Source organism: Amphiura filiformis, chromosome 4, assembly GCF_039555335.1.
Source record: "Amphiura filiformis chromosome 4, Afil_fr2py, whole genome shotgun sequence".
NCBI classification, from domain to species: domain Eukaryota; kingdom Metazoa; phylum Echinodermata; class Ophiuroidea; order Amphilepidida; family Amphiuridae; genus Amphiura; species Amphiura filiformis.
In genome coordinates, this window is record NC_092631.1 from 21,780,320 (window position 1) to 21,792,633 (window position 12,314).

The following is a 12,314-nucleotide window of genomic DNA, read 5'->3' on the forward strand; positions in this document are numbered from 1 at the left end:
TCCAAACCGTGTAAAGTCTGCAAACCACCATGCTTCTAATTTTCAAGAACGCTGGTTAACAATAAGCAGAACACAGAATTGTTCTCTAGCGTTCGCTTTATAATCGTTCACACAACTGAAACTATAATACCAGCTCATTGCTCCATTGCACAGTAAAGCAGAAACATATGTTGTGTGGATTTAACCAGAGAAGATATGATTTAATCAGTTGAGCTGTTTTCAATAAGTGTTATCTTGGTTTAATAGCTTTTAATGGGGTTTAAGTCCTGCAAAGGTCGTGGTGAATTCTACTGTAGACATGACTGCATCATGTATTACTTTGCAATGTTACAAATACCAATATTTCCATCACACATACGAAAGGCGCAACAGCAGAAGCAACATCAAACAGTACAACCATGTAAAGCTGAACCTGAAGTTAGCCGATGCATCATTCCCGACCATACATGTGTCATCCATATACATTCCCATACAAGATGCGTACCTGATGACATGTGCCACATAGCTATCTTCATGGACTCCGTGGAATAGATGAGCTCTAGCTCCGGTAGCGAAGATTGCCGTATCTTGCCCTCCGTGATTCTCGTATTTGGTTGGTATAAGCGCTGGGTTGACGAAATCAGGGTCCGCTGGTGTAAAAAGCAAAAGAGAGAAAACATTGGAACCTCTTTAAACAGTAGACCAGATGGCCAGCGCCATATTTGCATTACATCACTGTCAATCACTGAAATGGCAACCATTGAGGAAGTGGCTACAGTTGTGACCTTGTGTCGTGGCTAGCACTGGCAAGGAACATAGGCTGGAAGTTCGATGCTAATTTACAAGGATTAATCATGGATATCTAAGGATAAATAATAGATTACGTAACGCATTGTTCCTGTGATGCCGATTTGATTTACCCTCGGGCTCATGATTATTGCACAGCACCCCCCATGTACAAACATAACATTGGCTTTGTTATTGTACCATTAATCGCAACTAATAATTCCCAAGAACACCACACGGCAAACACCTAACATGTTGGTATTTTATACCGTCAACATAGTTTCCTCGGCCACCTGAGACCTTCATCAAACAAACAAACAATAGCTACTTCTGCCAATGTCATTGGGAAAAGTGGGTAATTCAGTCAGTGTAAGCTTATCAATTTTGCCTAGAGAGACAAGTCAGATAGACAAGTCAGAATAATATAGACAAGTCAGAATAATATACTCAAGAAAGAAAGCCCCATTTAGAGTCAGGAGGTACCCGAAAAAAAAAAACCTTGCAAGAGCGAGCATGCACTGGACACAAAATACACATAAAGCCAAAAGCCAACGGACGACACTGGAACCTGGAACCTCGGTGGTGCGGAAAGCGAGGACGGAATGCTTACCCACTCCTATATCCAAACTTCCGCATCACTTACCGAATAATGGATTTCCTCTCTTTGGATACCCATTAATGGTCATAACATGGGAATGGTCAGCAGTTACGATGATCAGAGTTTCCTCCAGATTAACCAACTCCAGCGCTTTAGCTACGGCTTTGTCCAATTCCTGTGCGTCTGTCAAAGCACGAAATGCGTTACCGTCGTGATGACCGTGGTCAATTCGGGCACCTGAAAAAAGTAACGTTTTGAATGACTTGAATTAGATGTTGTAGGGGTAACATCAATTGAGTTATAGAAGAAATTTCTAAAACAACAACAAAAAACAACAAGCAAAACAAAATGCAAAATCCATAGCGTAACTATACTGCTTCACAGGATCGTGAAATTATTTGGAAAACAGTATACAGAAAACAATTTAGGATAACTTGAAGCAAGTAAAGTAGTATAAAGTAGTTTAGCCCTAAAAAGGAGGTCATTAAATGAAAAAGGTTAGATTTATATTATAACATTAAATATCGTGGTTTTATATGTTATAGGTCTAGTCTAACATGTCTGAGGTGTTTAAATTTTTGATGCTGAAGAAAACTAATATAATTCTGTCGTTCCATTGCAAATTTCAGGGTTTTTTTTATTTTTAAAAAAGGTGGTCATCGGGTAACAGCAAACAAAAAATGGGGTCGAAGCCCATGTCGTTTTTCTGAAGTATATGGATGGCTTTCTCAGTCATCTCCGTGAGGGAAGGTTCACCTGCTGGATCATTCACACGTTGATGTTCATACTGCATATGACTAGATTCAAAAAGACCTATCAGGAGAAATAATTACAACCAAACTTTTACCAATTTACCGGTAGAAGATAATTTTCATTATAAATGCTTGATAATAACCGTGACAAAAGAAAATCATTATGTACCTAACAAGAAGTCAGTTTCTCCGGGTTTCACCGCATTGAAATCGGCTGCATTCCAAACATAAGAACTTTGATCACCCTGATCCTGATGAAGCTGCTGCCATTCCTCTATGATATTCCTTCCATCTGCTCTGAGACCATTCTTGTCAGGATACTCTGGGTCAGCTGTGTTGTTTCCAGTTAGATATCCTCGTCCCCCAGCCAACACCACCTGTCATGATATGAATAGAGGAAGGCTAAAGAACCCATGTAATAAACCAACTGCACGACTGTTTGACCTCACAATAAAACCTCATTTGAACCCATCTTAATATCAGCCGTGTTGGTTCCAGTTAGATATCCTCGTCCCCCAGCCAACACCACCTGTCATGATATGAATAGAGGAAGGTTAAAGAACCCATGTATATAATAAACGAACTGCATGACTGTTTGACCTCACAATAAAACCTCATTTGAACCCATCTCGATATCAGTCCACGATGCCCTACCCCACAAACACGGCTGACGCAGTAAAAGCACAACTAGGCGTGGCGAATCAATAATCGACCTCCCATGTCTTTGGGTTTAAAATGTTAAATTCAGCTAAACGAGGTACACTTCAAAGCTGTAAAATATCTCTTCTTATTGCCCACCAATCAAAACAATTATATTTTTATTGGGTTCATTTTAAAATCCCGCTTGCGAGAAACTGTTGCTTAGGCCTAAATTTCCCGGGCTAAATTTACCTGTGCTAAATTGATACATTGACCGACCGATGTATTTTATGAGAATCCTATAGATGCACGGAAGTATAGTATACACCGAAGCCCGGGTGAGGAGGTCGACGGATTTTTATTGAATAGCCCTATTTTCTTCTATTAAACAGACGTGACCTGAACGGTTGTTACAAGATCCTGAAAACCCGAAGTCTTTGTAACCCTAATCACGTCACCCCGATGTGCACACAGTTACAACATCTACACGAGTTATAGTGGCAACATTTCAGGGCATCCGGACGGGCTGGTGAAAAAAAGCACGGCCGAAGACAAAATAGCCCGTCTCGGACGTGCGGACGGGCTCTATTTCATACACTGCTATATAGGCTATTGAACTAAGCATATGCCGTTTGAAATAAGATTTTAGCTCATTACATAGGAATTAATTACCTCAACCTGTGCTGCATTTTCCAAGAATTGGGCCCCGATATCAATACATCCATCAGCCGCCTCTTGTGCAGGCATTTTGCCGTCATATTCCCAATGTCGTGATGCTGAATGGGCGTATAGATTGGCAGGTGTGGCATGGGTAATACGGGCTGTCGTCACGATACCAGTCGACTTTCCTGTAATCATGACAATGATTGAAATAACATTTATAATGTCTGTGATCTTCAAATCCCAATTTGTCGAAAAGATTAACCAATGTTAGCCACGCCAACGGGTCCCTCGTATTCCGTGTCGGACTCTGGATATGCACAGGTAGGGGGCCTACCAAAATACGGAACACAGGACATTCCGTGTTTCTATTGTTGTTTGTTTGTTTATTGTTGCTTTTGTTCTTTTTCATGGTATATTTGCATAGAGCAACAATTGCTTTTCTCAGGTCAGCAGACCGAGTTGGTATGGCTGGGAAAATCCCTCCGTGCCCCGCCGAGGCCGACAGTAATCAAAGGCAAAATGTTTAAACAAGATGCGCTTAGAAGATTCTTGTGGGCCCGATTTGAATAAATATAGTTACTCATTATTCAAAAGAAGAAGGAAAAAATGCAAACAAATGACACAAACACATTCTTTAGACATAATCCATACCCACTTGTTCGGCGGAAACCAGTACAGAATCAACAGCCGCTGCTTCTGCAGTAGAACACTTGGCAAACTCGATGGTGTCATCTACGCCGATAACTTCATACTTTGTCTTAACACCGGTGAATAGTGCACAACCTGTACCCGCTGAATCTGCAACTTGGCGATCTGTGTTGTACGTCTACAGATTAACGAAAATAAGAAAAAACTCGAAAAAATACGAATTTATACTAGTCATCCAGAAAAGTTGGGAGATAATTTGCGAGATAGTGGCACAATAAATGGTTAGGTTACGGGTTAAATTCCCGACGGTGGGGTATCGACCAAGAGGAAAACAAATCCGAATTAAATGCGTCGTGTATAGACGAATCTCACGAGCCAAGTCATGGTCAGGATTTGATCGGCCATTACTGGGTCCCCGCTGCACCAAACTGGTGTTTTGACTGCCCAATTGTGCGAATAAAAGCCGCCTAATGCCTAGAGAAGATGCGAGGACGAGGCACAGTGTCATCGACCCTATATCTTCATGGCAGAAATCGCCATGGTAGGTTGAATCCACAGCCACGATTGGCCATTTGGTTCAGACCTTTGAAGCTCTTTGAGACGAATAATTAGTCGAGGGACATGACTAAGGCTACTCACAATAGCCGGGTAATTGATCTTTGTTGTGCGTGAATAAGCTTGTATGCCCCATTGAGGTCAATGGTCATCGACTTTTATACTGCCTAGTAGTGAGTGCAGTTGTACTACACGATGTAGTCCATACAGGACCAACGCAATATAAAACTAGAGTTTTGGTCCGAGTTTGAGTTCAAAGCGCACGGCCAATTTTCAAAGCGCATTCTAGCGACCATCATATCTGTTCAACACGTATTTTCAAGTGTATGAGACCACATCTGGTTTCTTGAGAAAAATTCATTTACGGAGATATTCATCATTTTCTAACCCGGTATCCGAAGATTTTCGTCTGATATCAAAATCGTGCATAGCAATTCACGTGTATCGATCCCGTGTATTCATTTTAGTGTCTCTGCTGCACCAAATAATTATTAGCCAGGCGGTGTCTGTGTGCGAGGATGGTTAATAGAAAAATATAATACAATAGAGATAATTCCGCAGGTAATCCCGTCGCATCTATTCGTACATAGTCCTTTTGTTCGCAAGTACTAGACATCCATTTGAAGCAGCGTTTGGTATGGTGTATATGACTTTATTTTCTTTGTACCGCACGAAAAAGGCAATAGACCATGTAGAAGCTGTGTGTTTTGCCGAAGGGAATTCTATTGTGTTGTAAACATTCATCATTCTTGTGTCTACGTGTGTTTTCTCCGTAGATGTAAAACGGGAGATAGATCGAATGCAGTTTAAAATTCTCACCAAGGCCGAATCATTTCACATTTTGGGTGCATTGTAGCCAACGGGGACCCAGTTGTGGCTGTCAGTGAGGTGTAGGAATGCGTGAAATGAGATTCGTCTATGTATATTTTTTCATATACTAGTCCAGGTAAAACACACTTACGTGCAGACGTTTCGATAGCTATCAGCTATCTTTCTCAATGCTACTGTTGATGTGATGATCGTTGAACAGCTGTTGTTGATTGCTGCTTGGCAACGGAGTTGCCAGACGATTTCTCCATCAACAGGTCGTCAAAGATGTGACTTAGGTTGTACTGGCCCTCGTCTCGGTTCATTGTGGTGCCTTGTTTTCTGATAGTGATGGCCTCCTTTATCCATCTTGTGTATTTATCACTCTCTTTACCAACGATCTTTGCCTCATCCCAATTGATGACATGATTATTGTCCACAACATGGTCAGTTATCGCTGATTTGTGGATGGTTGACTGCGATGCTTTCCTGTTGGCTCTAGTGCGGATGTTAGTAGCAACTTTCTCTGCCTCATTTCTGTGTTCGTCTAAGCGTTTGCCGAATTTTCTGCCGGTTTCACCTATGTAAGTAAGATCACAGTTTTTGCACGGAATTGAGTAAATGACGTCGGTAGAGTTGTGTGGTTCGCGTTTATCTTTGGGATGGACGAGTAGATTACGTAATGTACTGTGGGGTTTCATTGCAGCATGAATGTTGTACGATTTCATGATTCTAGCAACGCGCTCGGACACCCCTTCTACATACGGAAGCGTCACCAAACCTCTGGATTTTTCACTGTCGTCTTTACTAGATTTCTTTGCTTTTTGCTTGGGGGTGGCCATTTTACTCTTGACTTTTTCCACACACCAGTCCGGGTACCCACACTGTTTTAGAGCACCTTTAATTATCTTTTCCTCATCTTCCTTATCCTGATCTTCCGTGACAATTTTATCTTTCCTGTCAAGCAGTGTGCGAACTGCACCAAGTTTTTGGTGAAGAGGGTGGTGGAACTTGAAGTTCAGGTACTGGTTGGTGTGTGTGGCTTTCCGATAGACTAAGAGCTTTACGGATCCATTTTCGCGGCGAACGATAAACGTATCCAAGAATGGTATCTTTCCGTCGACTTCCTCCTCAAAAGTGAATTTGATTGACTGCGTATCGTCCACTTGGTTGAGATGGTCAGTAAGCGGCTTAACTGCGTCTTTGGCTACTACTAGATATGAAAAAATATACAGTTTTATGGAACAGTCCTGATGAATTTGTTCAAGAGATTCGTCTATACTATATTATCTATTAAATATATGTGACGCGATCAAGCAAAATCAGTCGGAACTCGGAAATATTAAATTTTCCGTTTCTTTTAAGATAGTAAAGAGCATTTACAAAGCTGCATTTTGCAGAAAACCCCATTGAAATTGATCAACCTGTACCAAAGATATGAGCAATTAAAGAGTTTCCAAAACAATAGGAAACAAAAGGAAATATATCCTTTGTTTGGCTATATCTCAAAATCGATATTTCCGAGTTCCGACTGATTTTGCTTGATCGCATCACATATCAGTAGGCTGAGTCAACTTTCAAATCGCCAGTTTGACGTTTATTGTCAGTTAGAACTGACTAAAGAATTAGGATTTAGCTATATTTCATTTGGCAGAACAGGACAACATTCTTTGAAAAATCAGCACTGTATTTTCTGGAATAGGGAGTAGAGTCTTGCTTCACCATGTTTACCTTATAAACATAATGGTAAACATGGAAAGTGTTTTGATTTATATAGTTACATATCTGTCATTAGATTGCGATTTCCAAACGTAGGCATCGGACGGACGTAGATCTATTCAAAACCACTTTCCTGTATCGAAACAAGGTCACGTATTTAGCCAGTTTTGAAGATTTTCCACGTGCGAAATCAACGTAGATACATCATTGAAAATGCACAATATTTGTCCATTTCACAATATGTTAAAGACAGTCAAGGATAATGAACATACGAAGGAAAGTCTAATTATTATTATGATCCTTTTTGTTTGTAACAAATCATTATAATAAAGGTACAGCGATGTGTGAAAAGTTGACTAAATTTAAACGCGATATCCAAACGCAGAGATTGTGTATTGAAATGTGTGTGATACCATAGAGTAAATTCCTGGAGAGGGCTCAAATCATTAGCATGAGGCGCATTGATATGTAAATAGCGTATTGTCATTCAAATTTGCGCCCTGACTTATTGCGGGTGGTAGTCATGTTATGCAGACGGGGCCTGCATCCATGCCAAATTGATAAGTGTATACGTACCTTTCTTTATTAACTATAAGCTGGTATATTTCGTATACCGTTTCGTTATAATAAAAAAAAAGGCCAAATATTAAATGTATCAAGTGTATTCACTTTGAGATTTACATGCCTTTTTATCGTCTGAAGTGCGGAGCTCCAGCGACTGAAACTACAGATACCAATGGATTAGCGCGCTGGACTTAAGTTTTCTGTATGTAGCCTCGGCGTGGGTTCAAGGCCCACCTCTGCCAAACTGACATTCCTTTTTTTTAATTTCATATTATGGAAATGGGACTGGGCGAATTTGTGCAAAACAAATCACCAGATGACTGACTATAGGACATAGCGCCACCACACGAGTGGCTTCACTGCTATGCATAGCTACGTAAAACAGTATTAACGTGCGTAAAAACGTACGGAATATGCAGAGTGCCCCCCTGACAAAAAAAATGAAAGAAAAAAGTGCCCCTCTGACAAAAAATAAAAGGGAAAATCAGGAGGGCAAAAGAAAAGAAAAGGGCAAGGAGCCCTTTTCTACCGAAATTCAGCCCGAAAATACACAATTTTGAAAATAGTGTAAAATACTAATAAAGCCTTTTGACTCTATGTATTGTATGATGCAACTGTAATTTTTTTCGTCTGTGCCCCAAAATTTTATTTTGCCCCCCCCCCCGACCAAAAAAGCTGGCTACGCCCCTGCTCTTCATGTATTTTACATGTATTCTAATAATCTGTCTACCTCAGATTTGAATTGAAACAATTATTCCACCACTGTTGCCTGGACTAGTACTTCACCTTTGAGAGCGCTACATGCGGGAACTCATCCCAAACCAGGTTAGCTTCCTCTCCTGTTTGTCCCGCTAGCTGTCCTTTGAAGATCCTCGCTGCTGTGTTGGTCGTGACACCCATACCATCACCGATAAACACGATCACATTCTTGGCTATGTTCTGGTTTAAACGTTCAGTTTTAATGGCTTTTTTGATTTGTTCTTTGCCATAGGTATTCCAGTAGTTAGCATCTAAAAAGTAAATAGAAAATAGATGAATAAATAAAAAATATAAATATAAATAAATACAAAAAATGTCGTAACACACACACTCTTGTTTTCCCCTTTCTATTGTTTCTCATGACATAGCTTTAAGTTGTTAACAAATATAAATAATGAAATTAAATTACTCAGGGCACATCAGATATACGCTTAAAAACAAAAATAAAGAAATACATTAAGGGTGAAATAAATACAAAACAAGACCTTATCTTGCCAAGCATGATATGAGGAACATGCAAAAAAATGTATGAAAGAATTATGCATCTACGTTAGAAAACGAGAACATTTTCAGCGTAAATCTGAATAATTAGCATAATTCTACCATAGAATTAATTAATTAATTAATTAATTAATTAAAAATAAAATAAAGAATTTTTTTTTCATTAAAAAAATAAAATTTAAACAAAAATGTGAAATGTACCTGATGATAATACACACAATTAAAAGGAAATATTTCAGGGTCGAATTAACATAAAAGAAAAAGATATTTTGTCAAGAATGATGGGCGTAGTGGTTCATTGTATGGCGAAGCACTTGACGGAAATACGGCAAAGTGTTGTTTCTGGATGCCGGACCATAATGCAATTCACGCGTATCAACGTATTGGCTTGCTAATTATGCTAATTATTCAGATTTACGCTGAAAATGTTCTCGTTTTCTCACATAGATGCATAAAGGGGACGATATTTGAAATTGTATGTAAGTTTGAAGTCAATCCATACCCTAAACCTATAGGGTCACCACTCTTTAAAACAAAAGTGGGTTTTTAATATATAAAGTGTATAAACCGTTTATTTAGAAAGCATTTGTGAAAACTTAATTCAAAACATAATGTTATTAAGTGTTGACAAAATATTTGTAAATATTGTTGTAGTGTTTCTTCAATTACGTTTAAAAAAAATTCAATACCTTTATATAACATGACGTTTTTATCAAAACCAAAACGCATTTCTAACACGTTTTAAAAAACCATTGTAAACATTGTTATGGTCTTCCTGGGGAATAACGTAATATCATTTTGAAATTGATGTGTTACAACTCTCTTGATTTCTGAAACCTTGTTTTATATTTACAAAAGTATCTAAAAATAAGATTAAAACACATGCTGTTACTTCAAGGCACATGCTGTTAAAATGAAGAGGCCGAATTTGATACCGTTCAACATACAGACCTGTCGTACGTGATACCAGGGATATTTGACAAAAAAAAAAAAATCAGATTGATATAATATTCATGATTTTTGGCTTGAGAAACAAATTTAACTTAGAATCTAGCAAGCATATGTACCGGGGCATATGTTGTTTTCTTTCCATCTGATTCCACGGTTGTCAAAATCATGAAAAATAAACTAACGAAAATGAGCGAACCCTATGGGGATATAGTGCGGGGTTAACAGAATTGACCTTTTCTGTTAAAAATATGTTATTAGGATGCTCTCTCCCTCTCTATCATAGAAAAAACTTATCATGTCTATATGTGAGAGATGTTGGTGTAGCACGTATTATGTTCGTAAATAATATAGAAAAACCCAAAACATGCCAAAAAATATATGTGAACAGAAGAAGAAAGAAAGAAAGAACCATTAGAGTTCGAGAGTTGGCTTTCTGGTTGTCAACTCTCAAATTGTCACTTTTTTATATACTCGTAGTTACTCCCGTCGCTCCTGCAAAGTTATCACGATACTGCTGCAAACTAAGATACATATCACATAACGCTAATTTTGTCAAGTCTTTTTTAACCAATTTTGAAATTGCTAAAAACTCTAAAGAAGTACGGAAAGATAGAAACACATAAAGAAGGAAAACTTACCCGTAGGTTCTGCCGTAGCTGCTGCAACATTATCGTAATACTGCTGCAAAACTAAGAGAGATATCACTGCGGACCACATAACGCTAACTATTGTCAAACACAATTGATGTTAAAACACGACTATATGTTGTTACACTTCAGAATTCTAACTTTATATCAGTTTTTCTTGAATGTTACAATTTCATCTACCTAGCACAAGATTTTTCAATCATGTTAACATATACAAAATGTCAATGATTTGTTTGGTTTTATTGCTGGTACAGATAGCTGCAATTCAGTGGTACGTTTTGTAGGAGAAACTTAAAATGTAGGCTATACACGATGTACGCGTAGTACTTGAACCAGACTGACAAGGATTAAACCTTCTCCCTGTTGCGCGTGCTGTGATCTTGAATTTTGGTAGGTTCTAATGTAGTCTCGGTGCCAGTTGGCTGATGCTCAGGCCGTGGATCATACAATCTGGCTGGGACCGAGACTAGATATTAAAAAATGATGGTGTTAGTTAAGGGAGGTGTAAGCGAACCGTGGTTTAGATTCCAGAGGGAGGGTGTCTTGTAAGAGGCACAGCCATCAGAAAATGAATAACTGAGATCGCGCGCCAAATAAACTTACTGCAGTAATTTTCCAAGTCTTTAAAAAAATAGGCATAGGTGTGAATCGAACCCGGCACCTTCCGGTTCTGAATCAACGGATAGTATCACTAAGCCAACTTCCTATCTGCACTAAAACCTGTGATATTAATTCTTGATAATGCTGAACGGAAAAAATCAATACTAATGTAAGATGTCAATCAAAATCAAATATAAGTCCCACAACTAAAGTAGCAATCGATAAATCTGCTCACTCAATCATCAAATAATCAAACGAAAAATAAATAAATGAATAAATAAATGTGTCCGTTCTCTCGAGCCCCAAAACGTCATTTAATAAATATATAAAATAAATAAATAAATAAATAAATAAATAAATAAATAAATAAATAAATAAATACAAAGAATTTCAAAGTATAGACCTCTGGCAAGGCAACCGTTACTTAAAGTTTCACGGAATACCCTCACTTATATTCATTGGGTAAACCGATCATCAGACGGATAATTTGTCATGATTTCAAATTTACATGAATGTTTATACAAGTATAAACATTCTGTGGTGTCGACAAAATGACAAACCAAGCCAACCAGAACAGTCTCTACTCCAGTGCTCTCGACTACTTTTGGAGTAGAGACTGTTCTGGTTGGCTTGGTTTGTCATTTTTTCGACACCACAGAATGTATATACTTGTATATATAAACATTCCTGTAAATTTGAAGTCATGACAAATTATCCGTCTGATGATCGGTTTACCCAATGATCGTAAGTGAGGGTATTCCGTGAAACTTTAAGTAACGGTTGCCTTGCCAGAGGTCTATACTTTGAATTTGTTTCTATAGCTCACCTGTAATGGGTTTGAGCACTCTAAATTCCAAAGTTAGTCACTTGTAAAGTATACTTGTTATAAATAAATAATACAAAAAGAAATGATAAATTAGTTTTTCTAGGCCCTACGCTGGAAAAATAAAGCAGCATAAGAAAATTGACAGACGCACGGTTTCGAACAAGCGACGCTCAGAACAGCAACTAAGAAACCACAACGCCTTAGACCGCTCGGCCATAGAATCACACAGTCTATTCAATGTCAAAGAAATATATTAACCTTTAACGTTACGCAATATTTAAAACAAACACGAACCTTCCAAAATAAATATATATTAGCAC

At 38.4% G+C, this 12,314-nt stretch overlaps 1 protein-coding gene across 1 annotated transcript; it reads right to left on the minus strand.

The window, feature by feature from the left end:
• Positions 1-348: 348 nt before the first annotated feature.
• LOC140150056 (alkaline phosphatase, tissue-nonspecific isozyme-like) lies at positions 349-12,077 on the minus strand. Its single transcript, XM_072172060.1, has 9 exons — positions 11,995-12,077; positions 10,560-10,646; positions 8,497-8,720; positions 4,069-4,243; positions 3,427-3,602; positions 2,285-2,492; positions 2,039-2,176; positions 1,409-1,600; positions 349-629 (listed from the first exon to the last, which is right to left on the minus strand). The coding sequence occupies exons 2-9, from the start codon at positions 10,636-10,638 to the stop codon at positions 349-351; spliced, it is 1,473 nt and encodes a 490-aa protein (XP_072028161.1). The 5' UTR covers positions 10,639-10,646; positions 11,995-12,077.
• Between the last annotated feature and the right edge of the window lie 237 nt (positions 12,078-12,314).